We start from the raw sequence: 17,141 nt of genomic DNA, 5'->3' as shown, positions 1-17,141 counted from the left end.
TGGCTAACTCCGTAATTGTAGAAATGTTGCTGAGTCCAGGGCAGCTAGCATTCCCAGAAAAGAGTGCTAGAGAGAAGAGTGTTGCACAGACAGACAACTCCAGACACCTGCAGAGAGCTGAGTATTCAGCTGAGACTGATCAGCTCACATGTGTAAGGAATCTACTTGAAGCCATGGGAAAAAATACTTAAAAAGACTAAAAGTGCAGTGCCCGGAATAGTGCCTGATCCCACAAGCAAAACTAGAAAACTGGAAGAATCATGAGCATTTGGCAGAGTACACACTTTAAAATAGAACTTTAATTTGTTTGTATTTCAATATTGTCACTTTACCTGCCCAGTAATATCCTTCCCAGCATTGTTTTCCCTCCGGTACAGGACGCAGCCTAGAACACTGTATTTACTTATGTCTCTTTTGTCTCCTTTTATCTGGAACAGCTACTGAGATTGCTTTGTCTTATATGACATATTTTTGAAGAAAACAGCCAATGGGCCATTTTTATAGTCCCCCTTTTCATGTGAAAATTTTCTTTTCAGAGCTTATCTTTGCTCAAACTTTGATAGTGTTTTTAGATCTGGCCACTCAGTGCTAGAATCAAGCCACATATGTCAATGCTAGAGATACTAAAAGGTATAGAGAAACTTCAGAACAGAAAGGCTGTGAGAGCCGAGAGTGAAAAGGTACATATGTGTGTATGAAAAATTGAAGAGTAACACACACATACACACACACCCAGCTATGAGATAGGGCTTAAAAGTAGCACATTAAATGGTGAGTTTCTGCCTATTCAATTCTGAGTTCTTCAGCAGTTGACTTTAATCTCTTTTTTCCATGAAGTCCCAAATCCAGTCTCAGGAAAATATCTGTCGCCAGAGCAATCAGAAAACAGAGCTCTCAGAAGGGCGGTTCCTAGCAAGGGAATCAGAACCTGTTCTGCCCAACCATAGGAACAAAAGGATGATGGAATCAGGCAACGGGTCTTCCCTGCCAGGCAGCAGTGTGAGATTTATGTATCATTAGTTGATTAAGAGAGGTGAAACTTTTGGCTCGAGTTTGAACAAACTGTTTAACCTCCCTAAATCTCATATTATTCCTCCAATCTACAACCTGGCCTGCAGTCTTCACAGGGTTACTGTGATAATGCATGCAGAATCATTTTGCAGATGATAATGCATTATACATATGTGCCCTTTACTATTGTTATCATGGACAATTTGACCTTGAAATGAATTCCTGAGGCTCTGAGTCTAATCTTACACAAATCTTTCCTTAAAGAGTCTCCTATATAAAAGACCCATTTGCTTCTGCTGCCTGTAACTAAGTATCCTATTTTCCCTGCGTGGAGACATTGCCCCAAAGAAGTGAGCTGACACAGAATCTGCTTGCTTTTAGGAAAAGATGACTAATCTCTTTCCCCTTCTTTCCTGATCCCTAGTTTTTGGTTGGGCCATGGAATTCCAGGGCCCCAAGTACAGCTTTGGTTCACATGGAAAGAAACCCACAGGGAAGAGGATGTGAAAGAACGCCTTGGTGTGAAGGATTAAAGGGGTAACATGAAGACAGTGGGTGTGGGGCATGCGACCATCACCAAGTCTGCCAGGCCTTCTTGTCCCACTCTTGCTCCTAGCTGTACCTTATACCTTCTGTCTCCTATAGCTTCCTGGGCAAAGCACCCTATTGGCAGCAGCTTTCCACAAGATTTACTTTCAGTGAAAGCCTAGACTATAGGCATCCAGAAAGCTCCTCTCGTCCTGGCTGTCATATTAAGCCCCCTTTTTATTGTCACTGTATCATGAGCTTCGAAATTTAAATTTTACACAGGAAGTTCTTGCTCATGAATGTAAGTTATACACATTGGTGCCTTACTATCTACTCACAAAAATCTGCAATTCAACTCTTGGACTTAATTGGATTTTTCATTTCTTTGGCTCTTAAATAGTTCCATGTATATTTGCAGTATAACTCCAAAGACATTTGAACTTGATATCTTAAGACACTTAAATTTCCTAATGATGACCAGTTAAAATTGGTGGACTCAAAATATGCAAATGTGTGTTCTATTGATAACAACAAAAAGACCTTTAAATTGACAAATCTTGTACTTAACAAAAAGAAAAAGCATCTACAGACACCTCTATATGAGACTTGGTAAGATAGCTAGTGGTTAGGAAATCAAGCATTTGTTTCTCAGAAGAGTGATCAGAATTAGTAGCAAAACAGACTGTTAATGAATTTATGATTATGCAAAGCCTGTTACCTCACTGTACCTCCTAGACATACCTCTTTTTTCTAAGCCTAATTTGGGCCTGAAGCAATTTGTGGTTCTTCCCCATCTACACAGAGACATCCCCAATGTGTTTGTGTGACGTTTGAGCCCAACAGTTAAAAATTCTGCTTAGAGCTCAGAGTTTTAATTTTTCTTTTTAAAAAAATTAATGGACTCTTACATTCTTTCATTTTCTTAGTATCATATAAATGTTAGATATAGAAAATGACATGCAAGTGAATTTTGGATTTGCACATGGCTTTATCTGTTTAAAGTTACAGTTTGGGGTCATTCTAACAAAAAGAAAAAAACTGTAAGGAAAAAATTCTGTCATTTTAATGACCCTGTTCTGGGAAAACGAACCAGAGGAAAGGCTTAAAAATTCTACTTCATTCAAGTAAAAATCTTTTATTCATCAAAATAAAACATAAGACAATTCAATAGGAAATATTGGGCAAAAACAAAACAAAACAAAACAAAAAAACCCACAGCATTTCAGAGAAGAAAAGTCACAAATGGACAATAAACATAAATTGTTTGGCTTTATTTGTAAACAGGAAAATGCAAATTAAAACTACCATGTAATGTCATGTTATAACTACCAGATTTGCAGAAATGCTAAGTATTGATAAGGACGCAGAATGACAGGAACTTATACACTGCAGATGGGACTGTAAATTGGTTGAACCAATTTATAATCCTAATTATAAAAATAGTGCTAGGCAGTCTTTCAAGTGCTTTAAGTCATTTAATCACTTGAAAAATCATTTGGCATTCTCTTATTAAGTTGATGATTTTCCTACTGGAGATTCAGCAATTCCCCTACTTCCCTAGAAGAAGTATTATAAATGCATGTCAGGAGACTTAACTCAAAATGTTTACATAAACATAGTTTGTAGTAGTAAAAAACCAAAAACCAGAACGATTCAAATGTTCAAGAGGAGGCAATCAGTAAATTTTAGTCAATTCATATATTCATACTGAAAAAAAGTCACAAAATACATATCATTTATATAAAAATAAAAACTGTATAAAAGTGATGGGGCTGGTCCAAGATTAGAAACAAATATTTGTCAAATTAAACAGAAATAAAAAATATGGTTTAGGAATTCATTCATATTTAGAAAGACTAGGAAGAAACCCAAAGGAATTATAAGAACAAAAATTAACATAATGACTATCTTGGTGCAGGGTGGGAAATGAGATGCTGAAAATATATCAAGGAACTTAAGTCGTATTAGTAATGTTCTTAAGCTGTGTTTGAGGTACAGGCGTTCATTCTATACTTTATACTGTATATTACACTATATATATCTGTGTTTGAAATATTTCACAGTGTTCTTTATAAGTAAAAAAAAAAAAAAAGCGGTCTTGATTCCCTTAATATAGTGAAGAAGGAGACATTGTCAGAAAACCCTCAAGGCCCCTAGAACATGCATGCAGAGGGCACTAGGTGTTTGAAGTAAAAGAGGCTTAGGCTGATCTGAGAGCTAAGTTCACAATTCAAAGCATTTTCCCCCTATATTCTCTTAAGTTTTACAGAGGTGACTTTTCAGTGAAACTATGTCATGTAACGAGTATTTTGACTAGCACTGTCAATTCGTTTTATCTTCTTGCCAGAAACTCGGCTGTGGCAAATATTTGTCAAAATGAATTGATCAACATGCGGTGCTGAAACATCCCTGCTCGTTCCTTTCAGCATACTCAGTTCCAAGATGGTATGTACTAGAGAATTTGGCTTTGCTGACTCTGTTTCTCCCTTGAGGAGAGGGAGAGCTGAAAAAGAGAGTTTTCCCCTTTGCCACTTTACCAATTTATTACTTGAGCAAGTCATTTAACCAGTATCTCATTTTTCCCATTAGTAAAATGAACGCCATAATGAATATTATATCTATCCATCCATCTACCCACCCATCCACCTACCTACCTATAAATTAATCACTTGGAGCAGTGCCTACCATCATGTAGTTAGTGCTACCTAAGCCTTAGTTATTATGTATTGGTCATATACAATCTATTGGTTTTGAATAAAATTCTACAAACGACAGCTATTTGATTAAACTGTGGTTTGTGTTGTGAAAACAAAATGGACCTTTAACACTTTAAAAATAGAATATTGAAAAAAATATATTTTATTAAATAATTATAATGCAAAATAGACAAAACGTTTATTATTGATTCCTTAAATACACTATTTTAAACATCTTACCTAAAACATTAAAATTTTGAGCCAGTGGAAGAGTAAACTGCCTCGCAGAAATATTTAATGTTATACAGGGAATACACCATTTTTAACATTAACTCCATTAAGTTACATCTTTAAAAGTATATTGTGCTGCCATTATCCAGTAAAATACAAACTCAATGAGAGTAACAACATAGGGTGACGATATGCTAATATTTTGAACTAACATTTCAAATGCAGACTTACCACATATTTTATTTAAAGTTTAGATAATAAACGTTTCTTTTTGCAAAGACAGTTTTTATTGCCATTAGATTCTACTGATTTTTTAGAAAGAGAGCTGCTCCACACTGGATCCACTGGTCTTGGTTGCCTCCACATGGAACATCGATATTGGTTACCACACGATCCCTTTCAGCACTCGTGTAAACAGGCAAAGATATGCTCTCATCTGGGGAATATGGACCGTATGCACTCTGTGTAAAATTAATTTCATTTTAAAATACAACAATATACTGTTTTGAAGCTGATCATTAGATAACCAAAGAGACAAACAAAACCCTCCCATAAAGTTTTACTTAACATTTTATTATGAAATGCTTTAAAATAAAGACTACCATAATAAACCCCCATCATCCCGCTGCAACAATTAACTCATGGCCAATTGTTTCATTTATAACTTTCCTCTAGCCCCAAATACTGTGGTATTTTGAACCAAATCCTACACATTAGAAAATTTTATCTACAAATATATGTCTAAAAATAAAGCATAAAAATATACTCGCAATACTATTATATTTGAAAGTATTAACAATAGCATATATATCTATTATATCATTATCCCATAATTTCTAAAATAGTTTTATTAAAACCATATTAAAGTCCATACGAGCACTGTGTTGCTATATCTCTATGTCTTCTAAATTTATAGGTTTTTCCTCTTTTATCCCTTGAAATTTGCTGAAGAAACTATACCAAAGACTTTCCCACATTCTGACTTTTGTTGCCTACATTCCCATGGTATTATTTTTATAAACTGAATCTGGAGATAAGCTCAGATTCAAATTCAATTTTTGGCAGAACACTGTATAGGTGGTAGTGTATCTTTCCATCAACAGGACATATGGTTGGTTGTCTCTATTTTTAGATATTAGGAGCCACTGGTGATCATTATTACATTCAAGAATATAAAATAATTTAACTCTATCATTCTTTCTTATTTCCAGTGGGAGTATATCTATAAAGAGAAACTTCTACTTATCAATTTTTTGATTATCAGAAGGGGCAGTTCATATAGGAAATTCTAGATAAATGCTATCGAATTTCCCTTTGTGTTTTAAAAATAATTTGTTTCCTAGTATATTGTAAAAGTGATCAATGATTGCCACACCCTCTTTTTTTAAAGTATCATTATGACTGGTGGATTGAAACATATCTGATGAACTTCAATCCAACACAGTTATTATCTTATTGATGTTCAAATTGTCAATCTTTGTGCAGGAGGAATTTTTAAATTGGCTCCTGAGGTTTTTTTTGTTTTGTTTTTGATGTGTCATTTACATTAGCTTCTTTGCTTTCCAGTATGTGAATATTACAACCTCGTCTTCTGTATTTTCTGTCTCAGAAATCTACTAGTCATTAATTTAAAGATCCTTGTTGTCTTTAATAAGAAATGGTATCAGAGATCATAATCTGGGTGCTAGAAATGATCTATCATTCCCTGAGGATTTTTTGGTGACTGAAGCTTAGAAATATGTATTTAAAAAATCATGAATTCACTATAGTATTTCCAGTTCAAAGATCAATGTTTTTACTGAACTGATATAATTTCATCCAACCAATGGATTATTACTTATTTTTTAGAGTAAGAGTAAAACTTAAAAGTGAGACTTATTCTAAAATTTTACAAGTGACGAATCAGAAAGCCATAGTTTACCATGGTAACCTAGTTAGAAAGTGGTAAAGTTGCCATAGATAATACAGTTGAAAAAGTTTTTGGCATATGAATATCAGCACTTAAATACTCTGTTATTCTGTTCCTTTTCAAAATAGAAGATAATAGCATTTAAAGAAATAAATCATTTTCAGGTTCTGGAGTACCTGTGTAGGAGTTCCTGACTCTAAGTAGGTTACTCTCTGAGCATTAGTTTCCCTGTTACAGAAGAGAGATAAACATTTATCCACCTAACAGGATGGTGAACAATCAATGATGTATTAAAGAGATCAAATATAAAGTATTATTTATCTACATATCTCTAATTCTTTGGACTGCATATACCTGCCTTTTCCTTAATTCCTACTAATTCTCAAATCAACTAGAAAAAAATCCCAGCTTTTTAGCATCCACTACATGTCACAGATGGTGCTAAGATAGAAAGAAATGAAAATAGAATGTTTTAAATTTTTCCATGAAGGAAAAAAATATTTAAATATAAGTGGACATTATATGAAATTCCTATTTTCTAATCGCTCTCACTCGTGCTCCCTCCCTCCCCTCTCTCTCTCTCAAATGCGCACACACACTTGCACTCACTGCTCTAACTCTTCTAGTTGGTGATATACATCAGTTAAGTCCTTTTGAAAACTCATTCATTCCTAACATTCCTAAATCTTATCCTGATTTACATACAAAATTCATTCTTTATGGAGAATCATTGCCTAAATAGATAAAAACACCATCTGCCCTGAATCTTTCTAATTTCCTGTTTGTACTGATGATTCTGTGAGTTATTCATCCAACAGTATTTTATGTGCTAATGTTGTGTCTAGAATTATAACAGCTAAGCATTTCAGTGTATATTCAAATAGAGAAAATAATCTTTGAAGCTTAAAACTTAGTTTAATACACAATATACACATCAAACATCCAGTATATAATTTTTAGAAAAATGATTACTTTAGAAAACAAACTACAACCCTGGAGTATATAACCTAGTAAGGATCAATGGAGAGAATGAATTCTGGTTGGGCCTCAGAAAAAATACAGGATAGGAAGATAAGAGAATTTTCAACCATTAGTCACTGTCTAATCTCTTCCCTCTTCTCCAATTCTGCTTAAATGGCAAAGCTTTAGGAATCAGAAATTCTCGTAATTGTTATAATTCCTTAGCCATTCCTAAAGTTAGTAACCTAGTGCAGGCTTTCTTTTGGTGTTGCCTTTAAATTCTTTAGCAAACAGCAGACAACATTACATATTTGTTGAACAGAAATGACCAGAATCTATGAATGTTTACTTATAATCCCAGGAAAGGTTTTAAATTATTTTTCTCTACCACCTAATATTTGCTTTGCCTCCCATAACTTCTTTGGCCAAAAGTGAAAACAGAAACTTCAGATTGATATGTTTTAAAACACTATTCATTTCTATTTAGGATATTTTCTCTATATTTCTTCATTTTAATGCCAAGCAATTTTCCCTTGAAATTAGGAATTTAATAGTTATGCAAAGTTGATTCCTCACATATTCACTCTCAGTTTACTATTTCTGTATATATTTACTAGTTCTGCTTTCAGTTATAGGTTTTTTGTTTGTTTAAGGAGAGGGTACAACGTTCCTATCAAAACCTACAGTGTTTTAAAAGCAAAACACCACATTTGCTTCTTAAACTTTTGCTATTCTCTTCTAAAAATCTCTTAAATAGTAAATGTTATAAGCTTCTGTAAAAAAAAAAAAAAAAAAAATTGAATGAACTTGCTCTTAAGTCTCCAATAAATAAAGGATCAAAGTAGCAGAGCTAGGTACTTTGGCATTGTCACCGTTAGCACAATAACTTGTGCAACTAGACGTTCCATGAATGTTGTTTAACTGAAATAAACTCTGATGACACAATTTCTTCTTTAATATCTTTCTCTTAACAGACAAAGCATAAGGCCCTGCTGGGTTGAAATATTTAGATGAAATTAAAATTTTATTAATAGCTATTAACATATAAATTAAGGGCTCAATTAAGCAAAATAGGAGCTACACTAGGAAGACTTCAAATAATTCATACTATATGACACGTAAACAAGTTAGTTTGATATAAATGGAATTTAATAAAAATCTATATAATATGATTAATCTAAAGTAGTTAATGATTTCATATAGCCTATTTAGTTAAACTAGAAAGTAGTCCAATTAACTCAGTCAAAAATGAGACTAAATTTGAAATTTCATACTCAAGCCCATGCCCATGGGAAAGTAACATAAAAGTACAGGTTTACTATAAAATAGCAGGCAGAAGGCAACAGGCTAATATTTGAAAGACAATGCATTTTACAAAGGTGAATGCTGATATTAGGTATCATTTAGCCAACAAACCAAAAAATATAACAAAATAAAACATAAAAACCAAACAAAAACCAAAACCCTCCAACAAAAAACAAAATTATCTAGGTTAATTATGTTAACTATTTGACCTAATTTCAACTCAATTTCATTATTATAAAACATACATGAAGGCAAATCGAAACATATTTTTCATCATTTTATTCATAAAGTTCAACTAACTTATTCTAACACATGCTTTCTGAATAGTTATGAATCAAGTCAATGAACAGCTCTTTTCTAGAAAAGGAGATGTTAGTAAAGCAAAGCTTTAATCTACATAATAAAGTGGCATAATTTATTAATGCAACTGTGGAAAAAATAAATATCTCAAAACAGGAAACAAAACAACTTGCTAACAATGAATATTTTGAGAATTTGCTCTTTCAAGATGTCTAGTTACTCTTTAAAATGTATTTTGGTACAGAAATACTTCCCTCACATTTTTCAATAATACAATGCTAACATCGCTTTCATAATAAGTCCTTAAGAAAAAAAATACTGTCATATAGAAAAAATTTTAAATATTCATTACTTTTATTAAATCAATGCATACAAGGCAAAGTTTTCAGCATATATCTTCTTATATTCATGGTGATAATATTTTAATATAGACATAAAAGAATATAAAGGGCATTTTTGTGAGTTGCTTATGGAATCATTTTATAGCTATATTTTTCTATGGACATGCAGTTGTTTCTGAAGTTGAATTACCAATTGCTGTGCCTGTTGGGAGGTCTAAGCCTATGGGGCTGGCTCAGGGATCCGATGTCACTGTGGGGCTGATAAACCCTAAACAGCACTCCTTTACTGAAAAGGTAGAACAAAGGCAAACTTATGTCCTCTGGAATGTCAGAATTGGGTATAATCTCAGACTGTCCTATCACAAAAAGCAGTATTTCCCAAACTGTATCATGTGGATCAGGAGATCTAGATGAAGGGGAAGGGGTGCATGAAAAAGTTGTGTGTTAGGTATAGCTCATCTTTGGGATCTCTCAGAGTTAATATTCTCAAACACGTCATGGATTTCCAAAGGCAGGAAATACTGTTTTTATTAAAACAGTATTTTTTTACTTGACAATTTGTCACAGAGAACCATTATGAAATAATGTTGTATAGAGTACTTTTTGGAAAATGCTTTGGAGAAACCAAATGCGATTTGGGGAGTAAAATCCCCAAGGGAAATCTTAATTTGGATTTATGTTAATTTAACCATCAGCACTGAGCTGGAACTGGAACAACTTTTAAGAATCTGTATCATGAATGAATAAATGTATAAATTAATAGTATGAGTATAAGTTATATTATCTCAGTGCACATACATAATGGTAAACAGAAACATCGGGAAAATATTTTTACCAGCATTTTACTTTTAATTGTCCTTGAGAATTTCTAATTCTAATTTTGTTAAGTGGCAAAGTACACTACATTTATCATAAAACAATAGTAGAGCTCCCTCCTCTCCCACCCTATGAAACTCATAATTTATTTACATCTTTTGTTAACTATTGTAACATATTAAAACAATGTCAAAGAAGTTCTTCAATTTTCTGCAATCTAAAATGTTCTTTAAAAAATGAGGTGCAATCTACCTCACATGAATATTGTGCCAATGATTTGTTGTTGGGCATGTTTTGGTTGAAATGAAGCTATTCAAGACCATTAGCTGTCAGATAATGTTGTGAAAATAATTTGCGAGAAACTTTCTTCTGATCTAAAAGGGATACCACCAAAATTCTGAAATGCATTATTTCATCCAAGCTTATCAAAGGATTCTGTACTTTCTGCAATAAAGGAGCCATAAATAAATAAAGGAGCAGTAAATGGAAAATTAATTCTTTTTACTGGCTTACATAAATTGATATTGATGCTTCCTTCTATTTTATGCCAGTCCCTTGCCTCCTAGTAAAAATGCATTAAAATGTTGATGTCACCCTTCCCCCCCACTTTTCTGTAAAACTTACTAAAAACAGTTACGACTGCCCTCAAAAACAAAACAACAACAAAAATCCTTAAGCAGAAGTTGGAGTGTTTAATAGTTGATATAAAGTCAGCAAACTTTTTTGTAAGGGGCCAGATAGTAAATATTTTAGGGTTTGTGGGCCATATGGTCTCTGACACAACTACTCAGCTCTGCTGTTACAGTCCGAAAGCAGCCATAGACAATATCTACTCAAATAAGCAGGACTGTTTTTTAAACAAAAACTTTATTTATGGATACTGAAATTTGAATTTCATGTAATTTTCAGGTCATGAAATACTATTCTCAGTTTTCAACTATTTAAAAATGTAAAACCATTCACAGCTCACATGGCTATGGGTGGCACAAAAATAGCTACTGGATTAGGCCCATGGGCTGTAATTTTCCAAGCTCTGGTTTATGTTGTTAGGTTGGCTCAGTTTTTGGTCTAAGAATTAAGCGCCATTACCTGGATTTAAATCTTAGTTGCCTACCTATTAATATGTTATCTTGGTCAAGTTACATAGCCTTTAAGCTTTAGTTTTCTTAGTTTAAAATGGAGATGACAATACCTATTTCAAAAGTTTTTGGAAGGCCTAAGTATCTTGCATTTTAAATAATTTGCACAGTGCTTGGCACATAATCAATACAAATAAATGCTAATAATTATTGCTCAAATAATAACAACAAACTCTAAATAGCATCTTTTACCTAGTGCTACCATTGTGAGATCTGTAACAAATCACTTAACTTACCTGATTCTCTGTTTCTTCATCAGCAAAACAGACAGTAAACCTGCTCTACCAAACTCATAGGGTTGCAATGAAAGGCGAGTGTAACTGTATTTCGCCCTGTGCCAATCAAGCACCCTCTCACTGTTAGACTGATTTTCTAAAACTAGAATCTGATCTTACCACACTCCTGTTCTAAATTCTTTACAGTTTCCTATTGGCCACAAGATGATCTAAATTCCCTGGCATGGCTATGTGCCTGTCATACCCGGTCTGGGCCTCCTTTCTAATCACATCCCCTATCATTCCTCCACATGAACCATACATTTCCAGATGCACTATACTTACAGTTCTCAGAATAACCTGTTTTGTTTTGTTTTGTTTTTCATATTACCATGCATTTAAATATGTTACCTCTTCTATCTGGAATGACTTGCCCCTACCTACTTCGAATTTGTCCTGAAACTCTTTCTACTTAAACTGTGCCTACAGTTCCAAGAGAAGCGACCTCCTCCTTCCATCAGGTCATCTGACTTTTCCTCATATGCTCACACATAATAGAGTTGAGGCCTCCCTCGTCTGCTAAAGCATTTTATGTAAACTTCTATAACTGTACATATAACTTGGAACTATAATAGTTTCTTTACCTGTTTGCTCTCTCACTCAACAGAACACTATTTGATGTGTTAAAAAATAAATAAATAAATAGACAGATAGATACATAAATAAATCAACTTTAAAATGGAGCTGGAGCGGTCATGCCAGCGGAACTGCCTTGCACATCTTTTGCCTCAAATCTTTAGGATGTTAAAACAGGGCAAATAACCTTTGGACTGATCACAGGGTAAAGATAACAAGAAAGAAGTTATTACTGGACTGATGACTACTAGACTGAAAATTTTTAAAAAAACCATTGTTTACAATTAATGTTTATGTTATTGGCACCAATAGAAATTCCTTCTTCTACTGATGTAATTGTTTCCCTTCCCCTTATAAATAACAGAGGTTAGTTTGCCCTATTTTGCCTTTGTCTCCTAATTAGAACTATTTGGGCCTCTGCCTGAGTCAGTATGTCCTGAATAGCCATTCCTACTGATACCAAATAAATACTTGTTGCCTCTCACTTTGAAAAACTTTTCTACTTTTAGGTTAACAGATGGAAGAGATTTGTTTATCTTTGTAACCCCAGTGTTCAGCAGAATATATGGTAATATAGGAACGTAAGTATTTAATGATGATCGGAAGCACTTAGTAAGCTATAAAGTACTATATAAAATAATTAGTATCATACAATTGTAAAAACACTTAAAAATATTTGCATCAGGATAAATTAGACAACACATGTGAGGCACTGTGCTGGGTATTTTACACACACAGGAACCTCAACATGGTCCTACAGAAACAGCATTATCTCTACTTTCAAATGAGGAAACTGGCTCAGTGAGGTTAGGTTACTTGCCCCAGCTCATTAAGTTTGGGAGAGAGGAACAGAATTTAGTCTGCTGGACTCCAAAATTTGAGTTCTGAAACACTATACCTCATATTCTCTCTTTAGCTAATATGAGAGAGGCAGTCTGAAAGTAGTAAGATAATATAGAAAGAAGAGATTCAGTGTAAAGGAGGGAAAAAGAGAAGTGGGCAGCACTATAAATCCTTCCATTACATGTTGTGAAAAAGTACAAAAGTCTAGGAGGAAATCTCTTTTATAAAAATAATAAAAAAATTATATTCTCTTTTAGCCATCTCTTTTATTGGCTAAACATTCCAATTCATTTTACCTCCATGATCTACATTTGAAATTAAATTATTTTCAGCTTTCTATTCCAATCTTGATTTAAAATATGGTAATAAAATTGGATAGGAATGATTATACAAAGTAAAATATTGTGGAGAAAAACATTCTGAGTCTTGTAACATCATGCTGCTTTTCATACAACCCACTAACAGACTGGCTTTGTCCATAACATTACATCCCTGACTTGCATTCTAGTTTGTGGTCAGTTGTATGGGTATTGCTCCAGGTTATTTCCTGTGGATTTATGCCTACTCAGTTATTCTCCAAGCTCTATTTTTATCACTGGGATTTCTCCTTAAGTGAACCAGTTTATATATGTCCTACTTTTTTCTTATCAAGGTCATTATATGGCTTTTAATTTTGTTTGCCAGAGATTTAGCACTTCACATAATCTAGATTAATTTAAATTCACCTCTGTCGTCATATACACCTTCATATGTTATGGTTACAATGCTTAGCAAATTCCAATTTTAACTTTTGTATATAACTTTCAATTTGGTTCACATACCTAATGTTTGTAATCCATAATTTACCAAGATTTTCATAGAAATTTCTTATAAGAATTAACAACCAGACTGAAATAAAATAAAGATTATTTCAACATCTCCTTTATCTGATATATCACACTAATACTAGAGAAAATGAAGCTGATATGGGAGACTTCATGGAAATAAATGCTCTTTTAGGTCTGAGGGATGCTCTTTTGGCTGAGTAATGACTGCTAATTAGTACTAGTTTTATTAGTTGTGTTTTAAAAATTATTTTGATGCTTTGAATTTTTATTTTATAAAGAGAATTACAATAATTGGAAAATTCAAGGTACTATGCCTCAATGAGAAAACTCAATTTCTTATAATAAAAGCAGAATACCAAATAGTTTCGTTAGTCATTAGCTATAGAATAAAAATGTTAAAGTTTACTCACATATTCATACCTACATTTTAAAATTATATTAAGTAAAAGTTATGTACTTCATTTACAATTATGATATATCCCAAGTTCCATTGTTGAAAATTCTTTCAATAATTGAAAATTTTAAAGGAAAAAAGTTAACCAAATAAATTTTCATCAAGATTGTTTTCTTCACCTGCCTATCAGCAGCCTAGTGACAGGTATGATATACAGCCAGATGTGTATTAACATCTTGATAATGTCAATTTCTGTATGTCTAATTATAGGGAAGTAATCTAACATATATGAGCACACATTTCCTCATTTGAAATAGGAGTAATAATATCCAATTTGCAGAGCTACTCTGAAGAGTATATGAAGTAAAGTATATAAAGCATTTAGCGCATTGCTGAAAATAACAGAAACATAATCACGATGGTTCATATTATCATTAAAGACTTGTTTCTTATTAGGCTATAAATTAATTAGAAATTAAAAACTATAATTTTATTCTTCCATTAACAAATTAAAGCTTTAAAAATGTCCCATACATCTTTATTCCCTAAATAATATTTTGACAGTAAACTTGTTCAAATGCAGGTGATATTAGAAAGTAAACAAAAATGCATAGGCCAAGAATCTTATTGAAAAGATAAAATCTAAGAATGAATTGTTTAAATTAAAACTTGTACCTGTTAAAAAATATATTACCTGTGGAATCCAGCCCATAAAACAAGGGAGAACTGATGATACACTAGGAGAATCATGCTGATTTTCAGAAAGTCGATTTCCATCAAAACTGCATCCCTCCAGTAATAAGCCACTGATCTACCATGGAAACACATAAACCATTAAAATCTGTATTAAAGTCTGAAGTGTAAGGAGTTACTGTGTTATATCTTAAGAACAAAGGCAACACTTTCCAATAAGACTATGTACGCCAAATATGAAAACAAAGATTATAGTATTTTATCTGAGAATAAAGAAGGTGGAGACCTTAATGAGTGTTAACTGTGAATTTCCTTTAGACTGAGTTCTAAATAATTTTTAGAAAATTTTAACAAAAATTTTAGGAAAAAATACTTATAAATGTCATCAGTTATATAACTGCAGGTGCCTTGGCATTAGATTAACAGAAATATAATGGCAAAAGCCAAAATGTTATTTTTTTCTCCAGGAGGGGGAAAAAAAGCATAATTAGAGAATAAGAACATGTGTTCCCTGACGTCTGAACAGAAAAAAGTTCAGAGAATTTAATGCAAAAAAATCTTGACATGCCAAGCAGAACTGAAAGAAGAATAAAAAGGGAGAAAGAATTCATCTCTTTCTCTAAATTAACCTTAGTAAAAATTTAAGATATTATGAAATTGAAAATATAATTATTTTGGTAACTTAGTTTCATATTTCTTCTTTAAAAGTGTTCATTCTTTTAGTTTCTTCAGTGTTAATCTACCCCAAGTTTATCTCAAGCCAACAAACGTAGAGTCAGTATTTTGTATTAAGAGCCATATCTATATTCTCATAATTTGAACTTGATAGAAAATATAAACGAATCTTAAAAATATATATAAAATACTGAAGTTTAACATACCAAATGAAAGCACTATAGAATTGAGAGTCAAGGTAACACTTGAAGTTGGAAGAGTTAAAATAATTTTCAGCTATATTATAAATTGGGAATTAGAATGGCTCAGGTACAAGGAGGTACTAGGAAAATATGCTTTGACAAATAGTTTTGAATAGCAAATTTTACAGTAAGGTTGCTGTAGCATGGAAAAGATAAACAATTGTTTGTTAGTGAAAGAGCTGGGATAAAAATAGAATTACTTAACTCCTAAGTTCAATATACTTTCTACTATAGCACTGATGTGATGATATACCGGCTGCTTCAAGAATGGCTGAAGTATTTTGGCTTTGAAAAAATGTAAATTAAAATTTAGAGAGTACCTGCTAATTTCAGTGCTAGAAACTCTCTAGGTAAGATAATTCTTCTAAAGCCTCTTTTAGGAATTTTATTTAGTTTTAAGCTCAATTAGTCTGTACAGAAATTTATAAAAGTAGTCCCTATGGACAATGTCACAACTTATGTAACATGCATATGCTGAAATACAAATTCATCATTTTCCTCTTCTCACCAGGGAGTGGGAGGGTTAGGAGTACTGTCCTCTGGAGCTTTATTTCAGTAACTGGCACTACTGACCACGATCAGACACCTGGGAAGCATTCTTGGCTCCTTCTCCCAAACTTCCCACATACCAACCACCAAGTCCTGCCGCTTCTAATAAACATCTTCTAAATCTGTTCTTTTCTTTTTATATCCTCTATCACTACCCTATTTTAGAACTTAAAAGAATTTGCAGAATTCGAAGTAAAGACATTCTTGTTCCTGAAAATGAAATGAAACCATGAGAATAACAAAAAGCAATATATTATTGTTTACATATTAAAATGGTAATATATCAGAAATTGGAGTGGTATCAACAAATGGTATCTTTATTCCAACTGAGAATTATTTTATATAGTGTATCCATTTAAGTGAGGCAAAATAAAGGTTTGAGTGAAAATTATTTGAATAATCCTATTTAATACCTAAATAATATAGGTATTAAATAATATCTATATTATTTAATTTGCAAAATATTTTCCAAATTTATTCTAGATAATTGAGTTTATTCTATCGCTTCATTTACACATCAAAGAGCTAGGTGATGTGTTAAGAGCATGCTTTCTAATTTTATCAATGCTGTACTTCCACCCTTTTTCACTCCCATTAAATGATAAATCATTTAAAAATTCTACATATATATATATATATCTTATAGGACATACTTCATACTTTCTACTAAAGTTTGTAATAAATCTGTTTTAGCCATTAGCGCCTTATTGTGCATGACACATATCCCTCGGATGCAAAGAAATAATTATTGAGACCAGAGCTCATTTGTTTACAATATATTAAAAGAACCACATTGCTCAGGCTGTCTCTTGACATTTGTACAAATGTACT

General features: G+C 32.7%; 1 protein-coding gene across 2 annotated transcripts in view; it reads right to left on the bottom strand.

Annotated features, from left to right (window-relative positions):
- Nucleotides 1–4,394: 4,394 nt before the first annotated feature.
- Nucleotides 4,395–17,141, bottom strand: part of DYNC2H1 (dynein cytoplasmic 2 heavy chain 1) — a 258,081-nt gene continuing 245,334 nt past the window's right edge. The window contains exons 88-89 of one of the 2 annotated variants that reach the window (XM_006907520.3): nt 14,846–14,962; nt 4,395–4,927 (exon numbers count right to left, since the gene is read on the bottom strand). In XM_006907520.3, the coding sequence (XP_006907582.1) occupies nt 4,769–4,927; nt 14,846–14,962 (276 nt within the window). In that variant the 3' untranslated portion in view covers nt 4,395–4,768. The remainder of the gene's footprint in view (nt 4,928–14,845; nt 14,963–17,141) is intronic. The other variant, XM_025043743.1, reaches the window with a different exon arrangement.

Source organism: Pteropus alecto, unplaced genomic scaffold, assembly GCF_000325575.1.
Source record: "Pteropus alecto unplaced genomic scaffold, ASM32557v1 scaffold12, whole genome shotgun sequence".
NCBI lineage: Eukaryota > Metazoa > Chordata > Mammalia > Chiroptera > Pteropodidae > Pteropus > Pteropus alecto.
Note: the sequence above shows the minus strand (reverse complement) of the source record. Positions and strands in the feature narration are given on the sequence as shown.